Source organism: Capricornis sumatraensis, chromosome 23 (genome assembly GCF_032405125.1).
Source record: "Capricornis sumatraensis isolate serow.1 chromosome 23, serow.2, whole genome shotgun sequence".
NCBI lineage: Eukaryota > Metazoa > Chordata > Mammalia > Artiodactyla > Bovidae > Capricornis > Capricornis sumatraensis.
Window position 1 is genome coordinate 25,116,614 of NC_091091.1, and position 19,208 is coordinate 25,135,821.

The 19,208-nt window shown below is 40.5% G+C and overlaps 1 protein-coding gene across 1 annotated transcript in view; it reads right to left on the reverse strand.

Moving 5' to 3' along the window:
* CFAP43 (cilia and flagella associated protein 43) overlaps window positions 1-19,208 on the reverse strand; it is a 100,373-nt gene extending 81,165 nt beyond the window's left edge. The window contains exons 1-4 of the mRNA XM_068961695.1: window positions 19,144-19,208; window positions 17,391-17,644; window positions 8,164-8,260; window positions 1,833-2,000 (exon numbers count right to left, since the gene is read on the reverse strand). Of these exons, the coding sequence (XP_068817796.1) occupies window positions 1,833-2,000; window positions 8,164-8,260; window positions 17,391-17,644; window positions 19,144-19,208 (584 nt within the window). The remainder of the gene's footprint in view (window positions 1-1,832; window positions 2,001-8,163; window positions 8,261-17,390; window positions 17,645-19,143) is intronic.

Genomic DNA, 19,208 nt, shown 5'->3' on the forward strand with positions numbered 1-19,208 from the left:
AGTAAACGTCAGTAAGTGCTGTCCTGAGTTCTGGGAGTTGTTCTTGCAGATTAATGTAACCCCAGGGGAGGGTCATTGAAATCTCTAATCTGTAGCTGGTTAGTCGGAAGTACAGGTAACAACCTAGTCTGCAGCTAGCATCTGAAGTGGAAGGGGGAGGGCAGTCTTGTAGGACCGAACCCTTAGCCTGTGGAATCTGGTTCTATCTCTAGGTAGAGTGTCAGAACTGAGTTGAATCATAAACACCCAGCTGGTATCATGGAGAATTGTTTGGTGTCGGGGTTGGGGGGGTGTGGGTGGGGGCGGGTGGGAACTTCCTCCACAAATGTCAGAAATGAAGTGTTCATTGTGATAGTAAACGAGACTCATGAAGAAGAAAAACACAGTAGGGAAGAACTAGGCTTTTTCTGACAAAGAAACAGAAAATCTAAGAATTTTTTCTCTGTACACACCTCCTAAAGCTGGCAGGTGCCACTCAGTTCTAACCAAGAGGGTTTGCTGGATTGTGAGAATTTTGATTTCAAAATTTCAAGAGAATATCAGAATCTAGAATTGATGAGAAATTTCTCAAATTTTAAATATTGGTAACTAACTCAAATAAAAACACATGGAGCAAAATTAACATATACGTAGATTAAACTCAGCTACCTTTACAACCTCTGGTATCAGGAATTTATTTTCAGATTTACCATATATTTACTTTTAAACTATAACATGGTTATAAAGATGAGTTTAGAGAACTCATGGCTTTACATGTTAAGTTCAAAACGTCCTTGGTTCTGTTTTATGAATGATGAATAATTTTGAAAAATCATCACGCAAAAATAGTATTTACCACTCAAATGTAAGGCTTAACTAAGTATTTTCAAATCCTGCTTGTTTTCTGATCCAGAACAATCTACTTACTTTATATTTTCTTATAGAAAAATCACAACATTCAGAACTGGAGAAGAATATTCAAGGGAAACAAAACAAAATGTGGTAAATCACTTGTCTGCCCTGGCAAAGATCTGATAGAGACATTATCCACTTTATGAAAAGGTACAGTGTTGTCAACTCTGCCCTGAGGCTGATTTGGCTATTCAATGGATTCTCTTGAAAATGAAATTGAGACATAAAGGAGGAGAAAGAAGTGCCTCTCTTAGAGTTCTCCAGTTTGAAAACTTTATTAACTAGCTTCACATTTCTCTTTAAAAGGCAGGTTTTCAAAATCTGCAACTTCAAGAATGTGCATGTCCAATGTCCCCTTAGTCTTTGACTTTGGGGAGTGTGCAGAGAATGGTAGGCTCAGGACCACCTTAAGTCTTTGGACTCTTTTCAGCAAAGGTACCGTGATCATCAACTATCACCAGGACATTGGTCTTTTAACTTCTCTTTGACCCAGTCCTATTGAAATAGGCAATTCCATGACTTCACTACATGCGATGACCCTTTTGTTCATAGACAATGTGGCTGAAAATATAATCTATACATTTCCCATATCTAAAATGTTCTTATTTTTGAGACTTCAATTGGGTATCAAAATAATAGGAACAAAAAACACAATCTTTTAGAAATACATGTATATTTAATACAATAGGCATATTTTGAAATGGTGAGAGTAAATACAATTTTGGAAAATTAAACCATGTGTAATAAGGTTGATATTTAAACTCAATGGGAAATCAAGTTAAAGAGAATCCCTTCAAAATGCAACCAACCACTCCAAAGTATGGGAAAAGATGTTTTAACATGTGTGTATAAAGCCATTTAATTCACCAAATCGACCCAATTCCGTTACATGAATGCAAACAAAACTCCCCATTTTGCTAGGTTGTAATGAAGTCTCTTACTTTGCTTTGAGATAATGTTCCTGGTTACTTCTTTCGATGGTCCACACAGTTACTGCACTTGGACTTGACAAGCACAGCTGGTGCCAATTCATGGGGTTAAAAGTCATCTGGCTCACATCTACACCGGGTTGTGACTTCCTGCACAAAATGACGCCTGATTCCCAGTTCCTGAGACAAAATTGTGTTTGGTGAAAAATACTTCATTTGAATTTCATGTCTTGAGAACATATATCTAATTATTGGGTTGGCCATAAAGTTCATTCAGGCTTTTCCATAAGAGAGAATGAAAACCTGAATGAATTTTTGGCTATTCCCAAAACTTGAAAACAACTTACATAACTTGAGAATTTATTATATAATTTATTAATCTCTTATCTTAATATCAAAGTTAAAATAATCATGCTTATAATTATAGTGTACCCTCCTAGGGAAGCAAGACAATTATTTTAAAATATTACTCTGCAATGTGCTAATAAGGCTGTTTCATGCTCCTTATCAAATTTGGATTTGACCCATTTATATCTAGAAAGTGGAAAGTACCATCACATGTGCTGAAAAGTGTAGGTGCCTAAATCGCTTAGTACTACAGATAAGTACTCCTTATAAGTTGAGATGCCCTGTATGCACTGATACCAGCTGATCATTTACGGAGTTTTAAAAATCACAGTAGGCTTCCCAGGTGGCTCAGCACTAAAGAATCCACTTGCCAATGCAGGAGACGTGGGTTCAGTCCCTGGGTGGGGAAGATCCCCTGGAGAAGGAAATGGCAACCTACTCCAGTATTCTTGCCTGGGAAATCCCATGGACGGAGCAGCCTGGCGGGCTACAGTCCACGGGGTCTCAAAGAGTGAGACATGACTTAGGTACTAAACCACTACCACCTGTCCCAGGAAGAGCCCATAGGGTTATGCTCGGTTACATTGTTTGGGTTTTGCTCCTTTAACAACTAACAAAAATCATATTACTAGTAGTTTGCTGCTACTGCTACTGTTAAGTCGCTTCAGTCGTGTCCGACTCTGTGCGACCCCGTGGACTGCAGCCTACCAGGCTCCTGCATCCATGGGATTTTCCAGGCAAGAGTACTGGAGTGGGGTGCCATGCCTTCTCCTGTTTAAACTAGTAGTTTAAAACAGATTAATTCATTTACCCACTTGAGAGAATATCTTGAATGCCTATCATGAGCAAGGTCCTTTGCTAGATAAAATAAACAGAAGAAAAATTCACGTGAGCTGTCTCCTCATAAGGAGCCAGAACTCCACTCAGGGTTGTGAATTGCAAACTAGAACTAAATTGTGTGGAGTTCACCCTGTTTCTTGGCTCCCTCCTGCTTCCACCTCCTTCCATCCCCATCACACAGGTCCCATCCATCACATTAACTAATCTCTTGCTGGTATCACTGATTCCCTGGATTGTTTTTACTTTCTGCCTCAGATGCCTGGGAAAACACATCAACCCTGGATGGATATGGCTGAAAACCTGAGCTGCTGAAACAAAAGAACAAATATCACAGGACTATGTTTGTCGGTGATATTATAAATCCATGTTTACCACCAACGAGGACCCTCATATCCTCCTTTGTTTCTCTGGTTGGTTCTCTTTCCTACTCTCTAAAAGTGCTGATTTTTAATATTCTCCATTTTCCTGAAGGCTCTAACTCCTCCAGCTCCTTCTTACTCTCAGTAAATGGCCTTGACTTCAATGAAGAAAACAGAGGTTATCAGCTGAAAATTCCTCCAAATTTCTGAGATCGAGTGTGACAACCTGCCAAGTTCTGTATCATTCTTTCCTTATCCTCTTCTGTTACAATGGAAGACATATCCTCCCTTCTGCTTAAGGCCAGTTTTACCACCTGTGCTTTGGACCCTATAGGTCTTGACTTCTTAAGAACATTAGTTTACCCATTATTCCTTCTCTTTTGCACCTTTGGGCTCTCCCTCTGTCCTGACTCCTCTCTGTCAACCCTGAAGTGCTCACCTGTACCATCTTTTAAAAAATCCCTCCCCTAATCTCACACTTTCATGTCTCTCTTCCCTTGGAGCCAACCTTCCTGAGTGAGTTGTTTAAACTCACTGTGTCCTCTTCCTCACTCCTATTCTCCCCTCATCCCAGGATATCTGCACCGCATCGCCACCATTCCACTGACACAGATATCTGTCTCTCATCTGTCTGTCTCCAAGACCCACTGACATCCACCTTCATCCCAAACCTGGCAGGCTCTTTTCAGTCCTTGTCTAACTTAACTTCTGCAGGACTGGACTCAGCTCACCACAACTACCTTCTGGGATGACTCTTGGACTCTCTGTCAACAAAGCTCTTATGTGAAACCGCTGTCAGCCGCATGCTGTTTCTGGGCCCTGGATCACCTGTTCTGCCTAGCTGACTTGGTGGCTGTCTAACTGCATAGGTTTCAACTAACTTCATGGGCCCACTTTGCTTGCACCTCATCTCATGCCTGCTCTACACACCCAGAGCCTCAGGTTGCACTAAGTCTGAAAGTGGGGCGGAGTTAATACCCTGTGCAGGGGACTTTTGATTGATGGGGTAACAGGAGTGGTGGGCAAGTTCCCATATCTTCCTCTCCCCTTCGCAGCCCTTTGTGTCATAGCCCAGGGACTGTCCATGTTCACAGTATTCCACACGGCCTCTCAAAAGACCACCTGTGGGACAGAGCAGCTAAGTGGTGCCCAGTGAATTCATGTGTGCTCACATTGGCTCTCTTCCTTCCCTCCCTCCCCCTTTCTAGCTTGCCTCCTTCCTGGAACTGTACTCTCTCCTAAAGAAGGGGCATGTGAGTTTCTGCCTCAGGCTCTGCTTTCTTCAGAATCCAAGCTCAGGTGCGTTTTGGAGCCTCCATGCCTCTGTCCGTCCTCGCTTCATGACTGCTCCTTCTGAATGTCCTATGAGGCCCTTTTCCCCTTTCAGCCCCTTTTATTGGCGTTCCTCTAGGTTCTGTTAAAGGTTCTCTTGTAGGGGCTCTATCCACTTTGAGCACTCTGACTACTAATCTAACAACTCCCAAATGTTAACCTCCAGCACTCTCTCCTGAGCTCTGGTCCTAGCTATCTAGGACAGAGGCAAACTGCGTCTCTCAAAGTCTATTCTCTGTTTCTCCTTCCTAGTAACAGAATCCCCTAGTTTCTAAGCAGGTACATGGTCATCCACAGTGAGGACCATATTTCCCAGCAGGCTTTGTAGCTCCATGTGGCTTGTGACCAAGGTGGCCAGTGGGCTCTAAGTGGTAGTGATGCGTGCAGTTCCCACGCTTTGTGTCCAACAAAGGTTTGTTCTCTCCCCATTATGCTTTTCCCTTCCATGCGGCTCCCAGAAATACATGGCTGGTGCCCCACTTTAGACTAGAGATGAGGGCAACACCCTAGGAGTGCGAGAGCAACAGAATAGGGGAGACAGATCCCAGACACCGGTAAGCCACCAGATCAGCCACAGGCTGCTCATACCCAAACTGCTACACGGGAGAAAAAAACCTCCTGTCTTGTTTACATTATCTCTTTAGGGTGATTTGGGTTTCTGTAGCAGCAACTGAACCTTAATCCTAACTGATATATCAACTGCCAACTAAACATCACCATTTCTTTATCTCAGGCACCCTCAACTCAGCTTGTCCCAACTCATCTTCCCCAGTCGCCTCTTCCAACCTCCCTCCACCCAAGCCTTCTATATCTTTCTGAAAAGCACCATCATATCCCCAAGTTTACCAAGTCACAACTCTGGGTAAAACCCTCAACTGTCCCTCTCGCTCAGCACCATGCCCAACATTCAGTCAGTCACCAAGCCCAATGGTGCTGCCTCCTAAACACCTCCCAAATATCTCCATTTTCCTGCATCCCTATGCTCACTATTCTAGTCCATGCCACGACTATCTCTCATCTGGACCACCAAAGCCTCCTAATTGATGGTCCCTCCTTGATGTGACCAGAAGATCTTTATATGCAGACTGATCATGTTATTTTCACATCCCTGGTAAAAGTCCTTAATAGACTCCCATTGCCTCTATGATAAAGGATGTGCCAACTTGCATGACTTATACAGAGGATGAGTATCCTTTTGCATTAATTATTAATAACATACCCCTTTCATTCTCACAAGTGTCCAGATTTGGATGATAAACTCCACAGTCTCATATTTACAAGGCTGACCACACACTGGCCTCACACTGTCCCTTTGGGCTTGCCTCTCATGGCTGGTCTCTTGTTTATGGCATTACGACCTCTTAATGAAATCTTCAAATTTGCCATATTTTCTGACCTCATGGCCTTTGTGCATGCCTTTTCTCTGCTTAGAATCTTCTTCCTTCTCTTCACAAATCTCATTCCTACTCATCTTTTAAGCATTGTTATGGATGTATTTGTGTCTCCTACAATTCATAGGTTAAAGTCCTTACCCTCAGTATCTCAGAGTGTGACCTTATTTGGAAGGAGGGTCTTTCCTAAATGAAATGAAGTCATTTAGTGTGGCCCAACTCCAATATGATTAGTAGCCTTATAAAAGGGGAAATTAAGAGGCAGACATACAAACAAGGAGAACACCATGTGAACACGAGGACAGTTATTCACAGTCAGGAACAGATTCTCCATCATAGCTCAGCAGGAATCAATCCTGCTGACACCTTGATCTCAGATTTCTGCCCTCCAGAACTGAGACAGTAAATTTTTGTGGTTAAACCACTCAGTTTGTGGTACTTTGTTAATGGCAGCCCTAGCAAACTAAAACGATCATTAAGAGGTGAGTGAGTAAACAGATTGTGCTATATACCATGGAATACAAAGGAATGAGCTATTGAAACACACAGCAGCGTGGGAGAATTTAAAAATAACTGTGCAGCATGGAAGAAGTCAGATTAAAAAAAATAGCATATAATGTATATGCAATTCTATAAAATGCAAGCTAACTCAGAGTGAGAGGAAACACACCACTGGTTCCCCAGGGGTGAAGGCAGGGAAGCAATGGTATACAGGTATGCGTGCCCAATCGCTCAGTCATGGCAGACTCTGTGAGGCCCCATGGGCTATGGCAGACTCTGTGAGGCCCCATGGGCTATGGCAGACTCTGTGAGGCCCCATGGGCTGTAGCCCATCAGGCTTCTCTGTCCACGGGGTTTCCCAGGCAATGATATTGGAGTGGGTTGCTGTTTCCTTCTCCAGGGGATCTCCCCAACACAGGGATCAACCCTGAGTCTCCGGAGTCCCCCGCATTGCCAGGTGGATGCTTTACCCTGGGAAGCCACATGTATGTGTGGCACACCTGGATCCGAAGGAGCACCGGAAAACTTTTGGAGATTATGGATATATTCATCATCCTGGTTTCATGAATAAGTCAGAAGTCATCAAGTTGTATATATATAGCTTATTATACATCAATCATATCTCAGTAAAGTTTTATTTTTTTTTAAGTAACTCTACATAAACGAAATGTTGTTCTCTGAATCTAGATTATTACATTCTTCCATGAGAAATGCTGGTGTGCGTGTGTGTGTGAGCACTCAGTGATGTCTAACTCTTTGCAACCCTATGGACCAACACCCACCAGGCTCCTCTGTCCATGGAACTTTCCAGGCAAGAATACTGGAGTGGGTTGCCATTTACTTCTCCAGGGGATCTTCCCTACCCAGGGACTGAATCCAAATTTCTTGCATCTCCTGCATTGGCAGGTGGCTTCTTTAACAGTTGAGTCACCACAGAAGCCCCGAGAAAAGCTGGTATGTAAGGGGTATTCTCAATCATCTTTGGAACATTCCATATTTCACCTTAATAAGACAGATTTACCCCAGAAGGAGTCTATATTATGGATAGAACGGTGAGTGCATCTTGAAGGTGGCCACATGAAGTGACCCAGCAAAGACCAGACATGTGTCTTATTAACAAGTATTTTCTTTACAGCTGGAAAATGGGGTATGATGTTCTACTCTCTGAACATATAATTGTTCTAATGTCCCTAAAAATAATTACTTCAAACTGAGCTCTAATATAGAGACATCTTAATTTCAACATTATTGGAAAGTATAAAATAATTCAAAGGTATCATATGATTTAAGAAAGGATAAAACTTTATGTAATTATCCATGAATTCTTTACCTGACAAAGGAATATTATAACACATTAATAAGAAGAGAACGACAATAATTAATCTGTTAGCTTTTGCCCTGCCAATTTGCTGCCTGAAAGTGGTGATTATATTAAGCTAATGCTTAGGACTGTTATCTATTCCACTTTTCCTTGTTCCAGATTTTTCATGTAGATGTCCTTTGATACAATCTAGAAGGACAAGATTAAAATGGGACCCAAAGAAAAGAATTCTGCAGGAGGCTGCAACTTACCAGAGGGCCAGTTCAAATTCTGGAAGGGAGGAGTAACTAGCCAGGTAGGTGCCACAGTAACTGAAGGAAAGTAAAGTGTAGTCTAGGAGAACGTTGCCTGTAATATAAAAACCCATCATAAGGATTTAATCATGTTCAGATTAACCATAGTCTTATCGTTTAATTTCCCTTATTTAATAATTTTTACATAATTCAAAAGCTTTGGCCCCTAGAATAAGAGATGTCTTGACTGACATCTAACACTATTAATAGAAAGTTATGAGCAAAGTTAAGATCCATTTTAAAAAGATTTTAGAGTGAATTAAGCCATGAGGTCTCTGTCTCATGACTCCAGTGCAAAATTGAGTACACTACACCATGTACGTCCCCATGTGACTTGAAATGGCCCAAGAATAAATACACAAAACATGGTAATTAGAAAAGTTATTCATTCAAACAACTTGAAAAACCTTGAAGAGCTGCCATAATTCTAGCTTGCTTCCATATCTCTGCCCCGTAGGTCATATCTGGCCCTTAGCTTAGTATCTTTCGGTCTTTAGAACAGCTAAAAAAGTTCTTTTCTCATTTGTACCTGCAGCTGCAAGAAATGAAACATGACTTTAAAAGTCTTAGCAACATGTTTAAAATGTGCATAGTGAGGATGCTAATACAGGGAAGTATCTGCTTCTGCCTTCCTTATATGTGAGGCTCTGGTTTCCCCTCCTTTAGCTGCTGCTCCTCAGTGTGGTTCCATAGATGCAAGCTTTGCCTTCTATGTTTGTCTTCTTTACATTCCTGTCTTTGTATCACTTTTTACCTCTACCTTCAACAACAATAACAAAAATGTTATCAATTTAACACTCTGCCTAGCAAGTATAAGCTTTTAAATAATTGTGACCTTGATAAGCAGAAAAACTTCATCTCAGTTTAAGAAACTCTTATAAATGAATGTTGAAAAATAAATAAAATGAATATTGAGACAGAAGACTTTATGCTTTTGGACATTGCTAGTCTTGTGGTTTGGACAAGTTCTTTTTCCACTGCTCTATCAGAATATCTGTCTTTTTTCCTTATCAGTTCATAAATGGTCTGAAAATACTTGGTCATATTTGTTCAAATATTTTCCTCACTTTGTTGTTTGCTTTTTAATTTTTATGGTATTTTAGGTGTTCCCAAGCTTTAAATTTGTATGTAATCAAAAATATGTCTATTCTAAGTTGCACCCTTTATGTGAAAAGTTCTCTTCCATCCTCAAATTATTTCAATTTTCCACCACATATTTTCTACTTTTTGACGGGTTTGTTGTTTATAATGAGCTCTTATTTTTGTTTGATATAAGTTTTGGTGTACAGTATAACAATGAGTACATAACTTGATACTTTCGTTCTAATAAGTTTTCTTAACACCATCATTGAATAATCCAGATCATCTATTGTGTCTGTGTGTACATGTCTGGAAGCATCTTCATCATATACTTAGCTTTATAGATCCTAGACCCTGTCCCCAGCCTTCAACTCTTCCACTGATGGAATGATCCCTATACCAATACCACAGTCTACCTGTCTATAGCACCATTATGCTAAGAGGGCCCTTGGCCTTGGCATCAACCTCTTTCAAATTATTCTCATTCTCTACTTTTTGTTCTGGAAGAACATTTATTTAAGTACTCCTGGCTCTCTAAAACATGATAAACCTATGATTTACATTCTGTGAAGAATATGAGAAATATAGTTATAATAACTATAATTTTCATGCAGAAATATGCTTCTTTGTGTTTAAATATTTTATATCAGTGACTTTTATGTTTTTCTTCATTGAGGTCAGTCATATTTCTTCTTTGAAGCATTCCTAAGCATTTAAATCTTCCAATTGCATGGATATTTATTTTGAAATCAGCATATTACTGGCATTATTTTATTAGTCTTAGCACACTATTATCTACTAATTCCTTTTCCATAGGTGTAATTTTTCTGTTTCATATTATGTTGCATTGGCTGGAAACTCCAAGTTGGTTTTAATATTAGTGGTAACAACAGGTATCCTCAGTGACTTAGTCCTAACTTAATTGTAAATGCTTTTAGAGTTTCATTATTTAATGTGAATGCTGGCTATTGGTTTGAATTAACTTTCATTGCTTGAACAGGGCAACAGCCAAATAATAAAGCTTGGGGAAATTTTAAAGAAGAAGGGTAGTTACATTCATGTACTGCCATACTTTGGAGATTATGGGTTTGGCTTCAGACCAGTGCAATAAAGCAAATCTTGCATAAAGAAAGTCACAAGATATTTTTGGTTTCCCAGTACATATAAAAGTTATATTTAAACTATACTGTAGTCTAGTAAGTGTGCAATAGAATTATGTTTTTAAAATGTACCTTTCTTAATTTTAAAATATTTTATTACCAAAAGATGGGGTTTCCTTGATAGTTCAGCTGGTAAAGAATATACCTGCAATTCAGGAGATTCTGGTTCAATTCCTGGGTTGGGAAGATCTGCTGGAGAAGGTATAGGTTACCCACTCCAGTATTCTTGGACTTCCCTGGTGACTCAGACTGTAAAGAATCTGCCTGCAATGTGGGAGACCTGGGTTCAATCCCTGGGTTGGGACGATCCCCTGGAGAAGAGATTACCAAAAGATGCTAAGCATCATTTGAGCCTTTAGTAAATAACAATCTTTTTGCTGGTGGAGGGACTTGCCTAGATGTTAATGGCTGCTGACTGATTGGGGAAGTGATTGCTGAAGGCTGGGTGGCTGTGGTAATTACAGTAAGACAACAATGCAGTTTGCCACGTCAAAGTCTCCTCCTTTCATGAATGATATCTCTGTAGCAGGCAGTGCTGTTTGATAGCATTTTACCCAGTGTAGAACTCCTTTCAAAACTGAAGTCAGTCTTCTCAAACTCTACCATCACTTTATCAACCAAGTTTATGTAACATTCTAGGCCCTTTCTTGTCATTTCCACAACCTCATAGCATTGTCACCAGAAATAGATTCCAACTCAATAAACCACTTTCTTAGCTCATCCGTGAAAAGAAACGCCTCCTCTGTTTAAGTTTTACAATGAGAGTGCAGCAATTCAGTCACATCTTCAGGCTCCACTTCTCATTCTAGTTCTCTTGCTATTTCCACCACATCTGCAATGACTTCCTCCACTAAAGTCTTTTTTTTTTTTTTTTTGAGTCTTGAACTGCTCAGTCACCCATCAGGGTTGGAATCCACTCCTTTCAAATACCTATTAGTATTGATATTTTGACCTCTTTCAACGAATTACAAATGTTCTTAATTGCATCTAGAACAGTGAATATTTTTTAGAGGTTTTCAATCTATTAATACTTTGCCCAGACCTACTAAAGGAGTCACTCCCTACGGCATCTACAGTCTTACAAAATATATTTCTTGAACAATAAGACTTGACTGGAGAAGTTACTCCTTGATCCACAGGCTGCAGAAGGGATGTTGTGTTATCAGGCATGAAAACAACATTAATCTCATTGTACATCTTCATCAGAACCCTTAGGTGACCAGCTGCACTGTCAATGAGCAGTAATATTTTGAAAGGAATTTCTTTTCTGAGCAGTAGTCTCAATAGTGAAATATTAAATTATTAAACATTAAATATTTTACTGAATATTAAAATATTTAGTAAAACATGCTGTAAATAGATATGCTCTCATCCAGGATGTGTAGAGTAGAGATAACGGGATTTGTAGAGTACACACAGAGTAGATTTACCATAACTTTTAAGAGCTCTAGATTTTCAAAATGGTAAGTGAGCATTGGCGTCAACGTCAAGTCACAAGCTGCATTTATCTCCAGCAAGAGTCAGCCTGCCTTTGAAGCTTTGAAACCAGGTACTGATATCTTCCTCTATTTCTTTGCATGGATCACTGAGGAAGGCTTTCTTATCTCTCCTTGCTATTCTTTGGAACTCTGCATTCAAATGGGTGTATCTTTCCTTTTCTCCTTTGCTTTTCGCTTCCCTTCTCTTCACAGCTATTTGTAAGGCCTCCTCAGACAGCCATTTAGCTTTTTTGCATTTCTTTTTCCTGGGGATGGTCTTGATTCCTGTCTCCTGTACAATGTCATGAACCTCCATCCATAGTTCATTAGGCACTGTGTCTATCAGATCTAGCCCCTTAAATCTATTTCTCACTTCCACTGTATAGTCATAAGGGATTTGATTTAGGACATACCTGAATGGTCCAACGGTTTTCTCCACTTTCTTCAATTTCAGTCTGAATTTGGCAATAAGGAGGTCATGATCTGCGCCACAGTCAGCTCCTGGTCTTGTTTTTGCTGACTGTATAGAGCTTCTCCATCTTTGGCTGCAAAGAATATAATCAATCTGATTTCGGTGGTGACCATCTGGTGATGTCCATGTGTAGAGTCTTCCCTTGTGTTGATGGAAGAGGGTGTTATGACCAGTGCATTCTCTTGGCAGAACTCTATTAGCCTTTGTCCTGCTTCGTTCTGTACTCCAAGGCCAAATTTGCCTATTACTCCAGGTGTTTCTTGACTTCCTACTTTTGCATTCCAGTCCCCTATAATGAAAAGGACATCTTTTTTGGGTGTTAGTTCTACAAGGTCTTATAGGTCTTCATAGAATTGTTCAACTTCAGCTTCTTCAGCATTACTAGTTGGGGCATAGACTTGGATTACCCTGGTATTGAATGGTTTGCCTTGGAAATGAACAGAGATCATTCTGTCATTTTTGAGACTGCATCCAAGTACTGCATTTTGGACTGTTTTGTTGACTATGATGGCTACTCCATTTCTTCTAAGGGATTCCTGCCCACAATAGTAGATTTAATGGTCATCTGAGTTAAATTCACCCATTCCAGTCCATCTTAGTTCACTAATTCCTAGAATGTCAATGTTCACTCTTGCCATCTCTTGTTTGACCACTTCCAATTTTCCTTGATTCATGGACCTAACATTCCAAGTTCCTATGCAATATTGCTCTTTACAGCATTGAACCTTGCTTCTATCACCAGTCCCATCCACAACTGGGTATTGTTTTTGCTTTGGCTCCATCTCTTCATTCTTTCTGGAGTTATTTCTCCACTGATCTCCAATAGCATGTTGGGCACCTACCAACCTGGGGAGTTCATCTTTCAGTGTCCTATCATTTTTCCTTTTCATACTGTTCATGGGATTCTCAAGGCAAGAATACTGAAGTGGTTTGCCATTCCCTTCTCCAGTGGACCACATTCTGTCAGGTCAGAAATGGTAGGGATCTAACAGAAGCAGAAGATATTAAGAAGAGGTGGCAAGGATACACAGAAGAACTGTACAAAAAAGTTCTTCACGACCCAGATAATCACGATGGTGTGATCACTCACCTAGAGCCAGACATCCTGGAATGTGAAGTCAAGTGGACCTTAGGGAGCATCACTACAAACAAAGCTAGCGGAGGTGATGGAATTCCAGTTGAGCTATTTCAAATCCTGAAAGATGATACTGTGAAAGTGCTGCACTCAATATGCCAGCAAATTTGGAAAACTCAGCAGTGGCCAGGACTTTTCCAGGACTGGAAAAGGTCAGTTTTATTCCAATCTCAAAGAAAGCCAATGCCAAAAAATGCTCAAACTACCACACAATTGCACTCATCGCCTGGTGGGCTACCACCTATGGGGTCGCACAGAGTCAGACATGACTGAAGCAACTTAGCAGCAGCAGCAGCACTCGATAGTAAAGTAATGCTTAAATTTCTCCAAGCCAGGCTTCAGCAATACGTGAACTGTGAACTTCCAGATGTTCAAGCTGGTTTTAGAAAAGGTAGAGGAACCAGAGATCAAATTGCCAACATCCGCTGGATCATGGAAAAAGCAAAAGAGTTCCAGAAAAATATCTATTTCTCCTTTATTGACTAGGCCAAAGCCTTTGACCGTGTGGACCACAGTAAACTGTGGAAAATTCTGAAGGAGATGGGAATACCAGACCCACCTGACCTGCCTCTTGAGAAACCTGTATGCAGGCCAGGAAGCAACAGTTAGAACTGGACATGGAACAACAGACTGGTTCCAAATAGAAAAAGGAATACGTCAACACTGTATATTGTCACCCTGCTTATTTAACCTATATGCAGAGTACATCATGAGAAACGCTGGGCTGGAGGAAGCACAAGCTGGAATCAAGATTGCCGGGAGAAATATCAATAACCTCAGATATGCAGATGGCACCACGCTTATGGCAGAAAGTGAAGAAGAACTAAAGAGCCTCTTGATGAAAGTGAAAGAGGAGAGTAAAAAAAGTTGGCTTAAAGCTCAACATTCAGAAAACAAAGATCATGGCATCCGGTCCCTTCACTTCATGGCAAACAGATGGGGAAACAGTGGAAACAGTGTCAGACTTTATTTTGGGGGGCTCCAAAATCACTTCAGATGGTGATTGCAGCCATGAAATTAAAAGGCGCTTACTCCTTGGAAGGAAAGTTATGACCAACCTAGATAGTATATTCAAAAGCAGAGAGATTACTTTGTCAACAAAGGTCCATGTCAAGGCTATAGTTTTTACAGTCGTCATGTATGGATGTGAGAGTTGGACTATAAAGAAAGCGAAGTGCCGAAGGATTGATGCTTTTGAACTGTGGTGTTGGAGAAGACTCTTGAGAGTCCCTTGGACTGCAAAGAGATCCAACCAGTCCATCCTAAAGGAGATCATTTGGTGTTCATTGGTAGGACTGATGTTGAAGCTGAAACTCCAATACTTTGGACACATGATGCGAAGGGCTGACTCATTTGAAAAGATCCTGATGCTGGGAAAGATTGAGGGCAGGAGGAGAAGGGGATGACAGAGGATGAGATGGTTGGATGGCATCACTGACTCGATGGACGTGAGTCTGAGTGAACTCCGGGAGTTGGTGATGGACAGGGAGGCCTGGTGTGCTGCGGTTCATGGGGTCGCAAAGAGTCGGATACGACTGAGCAACTGAACTGAATTGACCTCTTCTCTCTATTAAAGTCCTAGAAGACATCTTCTTCCAGTACAAAGCTGATTTATCTAAATACAGTTAAAATCTGTTCCATAGTCTAGCCACCTTTATTAATTATCTTAGCAAGATCTTTTGAATGACTTCCTACAGCTTCTACATCAGCACTTGTTGCTTCACCTTACACTTTTATATTATGGAGATAACTTCTTTCTTTAAACCTCATGAACTGATAGCTTTGAATTTTTCTTCTGCAGCTTCCTCAGCTCTCTCAGTCTTCATAGAACTGAAGAGTTAGGGCCTGGCTTTTGAATAGGTTTTGGCTTAAGGGAATTTAAGGCTATTTGCTCATCAGTTCAGTTCAGTTCAGTTCAGTTGCTCAGTTGTGTCCAACTCTTTGCGACCCCATGAATCGCAGCACGCCAGGCCTCCCTGTCCATCACCATCTCCTGGAGTTCACTCAGACTCATGTCCATCGAGTCGGTGATGCCATCCAGCCATCTCATACAGATCATTAAAACTTTCTCCATATCATCAATGATGCTATTTTGCTTTCTTATATCTGTGTTCACTTTGAATTTCCTTTAAGAACTTTTCCTTTGCATTCACAACTTAGTTGACTATTTGGTGCAAGAGGCCTCGCTTTTGACTGCTCTTGGCTTTTGACATGTCTTCTTCACTGAGGTTAATTATTTCTAGCTTTTGATTTAAAGGGAGAGGTGTGTGACTCCTCCTTTCATTTGAACACTTAGAGGCCATTGTAGGGTTATTGTGCTGTATGCTCAGTTGTTTCATCTGTGTTCGACTCTTTGAGAGACTATGGACTGTAGCCTGCCAGACTCCTGTCCATGGGATTCTCCAGGCAAGAAAACTGGAGTGGGTTGCCATTTCCTCCTCCAGGGGATCTTCCCTACCCAGGGATCGACCCACATCTCCAGTGCCTCCTGCGTTGCAAACAGATTCTTTACCACTGAGCTACCAGGGAAGTTATTAATGGCTTAATTTCAATATTGTAGGGTTATTAATGGGCTTAATTTCAATATTGCTGTGTCTCAAGAAATAGAGAGGCCTGAGGAGGGAGAGAGAGAGACAGGGGAATGGTTGCTAGTGGAACAGTCAGCACATAACAAAGGATTTAGAGATTAAGTCTGTCATCTTATATGGGTGTAGTTTGTGGCACCCCAAAACAAATACAATAGTAACTGTATTCTATTGAATAGGTCACTGATCATTACAACAAATGTTATAATAATGAGATAGCTTGAAAAATTGTAACAACTACTAAAATGTGACACAGAGACACGAAGTGAGCAAATACTTGTCGTAAAAATGGTGCCAGTAGACTGGCTCAATGCAGGGCTGCAATGAACCTTCAATCTTTAAAAAATACAGTATCTATAAAGCACAATAAAGCAAAGCATAATAGAACAAGATATGCCTGAGGATAGTTCCCAATGTGCAGTAGGCCAGTCTGTGACAGTTGTGTCTATGAATGAGTTAATAATAACTCAAATGGCAGGAAACATTGATTGACATTGTATATATGACATATGGAGAAGGAAGCGGCAATCCACTCCACTATTCTTGCCTGGGAAATTCCATGGACAGAGGAGCCTAGTGTACTGTCCATGGGGTTGCAAGAGTCAGACATGACTAAAAAACGTGTGAGATATATATATATATATACACATATATATACATATATTTTCACAGACATTATATATTATGCAATTATATGTTATATATAATTTCATTTGTTAACAGAAGATACCATTATCTTCATTTCATGCATAAGGAAATTGAGGCTCAGAGACTTATCCTTTAGAAGTTATATGATATCCATTCAGTTAGATTTTCAATAAATCATAAGGAAAGAAAATATTGTTCTGAAAAAGGTTTACAAACAGCATTTACTGCTATAATGGAGTATTCTAATCCAGCACCTTTCAAGTTTAATGTACATATGAATCACCTAGGGAATCTGGTTAAAGTGTAGATTACAGTTCAGTAGGTATTGGATGAGAGCAGAGTTTCTGCATTTACAAGCATCCTAGGTGATGCAATGTTGATGGTAAGGAGAACACATATTGAGTAGCAAGGCTCTATCCTACTTAATTAAATTCTCAGTGATCCCCCTGTTTCCTTCCTTATAAATGTGTATTCCTAAAAAACAAAACGAAAACCACCAAAACTGAAAAAACAATCTTTCCAAAAAAAGGAAAGAAAGAAAAAAACTTTCATGTATAAGAGCTAGATCTGGTCACCTCTTAAGACAAAATATTTCAGTCATGTCAGAGGAAGGGTCTTGTAAGATACCTTTTAATTTGGTCCTTCTGGTTAATCCAGGAAAGTTGTATATGTATATGAGTGGTCTTAGCCGTCGATCAGAAAAAGCCACAACTTCATAAGGAATGTTAGTTGCCACGACGCCCACAATTCCATTCATACACTGGAGTACAGTTCTTTTCTTGGTTTCAATATTGATAAATATTACGAAATTCCCAGAAGGGTAGCAAATGGTGCTGTCGTTGACAAAATGAACATTCTGCTTGGGGAATCCTTGCACCCATCTTTGGGAAAAAATAGGTCACATCAATAGAATAGAATACATTTCAAATACTTTTTCTTTCTGTTTTAAACAAAGCAAACAATAGATCATGAACAGTTTTGAAACTCATCTATTCTCTTTTCACCCCCTTTCTTCCCCAAACCATCTCTCAGATGAAAGAACACACAAGGTTGCTGTGAGACCAGTTCCAGCTCAGGCACTAAAGAAACTTTAGTGTAGACCTAAAGTTTCACAGGTCTTGAGAATCTTCTTCAGAGAGTTTTCTAGTGAAGCACAACCTCTGTTCACACCTCAAAGAAAATCTTCCTTCTGAGAAAATCCCAGAAGGATTTCTGAGGTCTTGTATGCATGGAAAAGAAAAAGTAAAAACAAGAGAGAGCAAAAAGAGCTTGATCCTAATAGAAAACAGGTGCATCCTCGGCCTTACCTTTAAAACTAGTTTTGATTTAAAAAATAAATGTTTAAAAAAGCTTTAAATAAGATAGCCTGGATCCACCTGAAACTATCACAAGGTTGTTGATCAGCTATATTCCAATATAAAATGAAAAGTTAAAATAAAAAAAGAGAGAGAGCCTGCTTAGTGGTTCGGAGCCAAATAGGAAAATTGCTTCTTTACTAAGATGGGGTGTGTGCAGCTATGTTTTAGATCTAAAACTAGAGATAAATGCACAAATTAAAAGAAGTAGACATTAATGAAAAGGTTAGAACACAAAAGTAATATATTTTTAAGTAAGGAGTGTGTGGTGAATGTTAAGCTAGAGGAAGAAGACAAAGACGAGAGTCTGAAATGAGGGGAGAGTCTACCTCTATTTAAATGTTAAAGATAGGCTTAAGGATGATGGAGAGGACCAGAGAAGGACACTGGTTCAGACAGAAGCTTCAAGGGAATAGGGAGTACAGCCAGGACCGGTGAAGGATGCTGTGTGGAACACAGTGCAATTAACACTCCAGAATGTGGAAGAAAAGCAATGCCAACTTACACCTGCGCAGCGTTTTATGTTTTTCAAAGGCCACTACAGGTGCAAACAAATCCAGAGTCGGTGGATAGGAGAGAGAAGGAAGGGACTGATGGTCCTAAGTACGGAGAAAATCACCAAAGACCATTAGGATGGAAAGAGGGCTGTCACTGGGATGGGTGTGGGCGGTGGGGAACATACATGAAAGGAAAAGGCTATTGAAGGTAATAGTTAGAAAGAGGAGGCAGAAATTAAGAGTGTAGGAGAGCAGTACTGGGTAAGACAGCGGCGGGGTAGGGGGTGGGAGGTGAGTTGTGGGGGGCAAGGAGGAGTAAAAAGAGATGGAACTGTTGTCATTGAGTAAGGAAATGAGGGGAGCGAAGTCACAGAGAAAGAAGTCTGCAGGAAGGCGTTGGTGGCTGAAGAAGAGGTCGAATTTGTGGGACGGCACGTCTACAGGACAAGAGGAAGCAAAGGGTAGGGAGAGGTTGTAGTTCTGAGGGAAGAATTTCCGCGAGAGGAGTCAGTCGCAGGGACGCCGCACCTCACGGACAGGGACGCGTCAAGGGCGACGTTGTGGACTTCATCTCGCTCCCGGCCTTGTGCCAT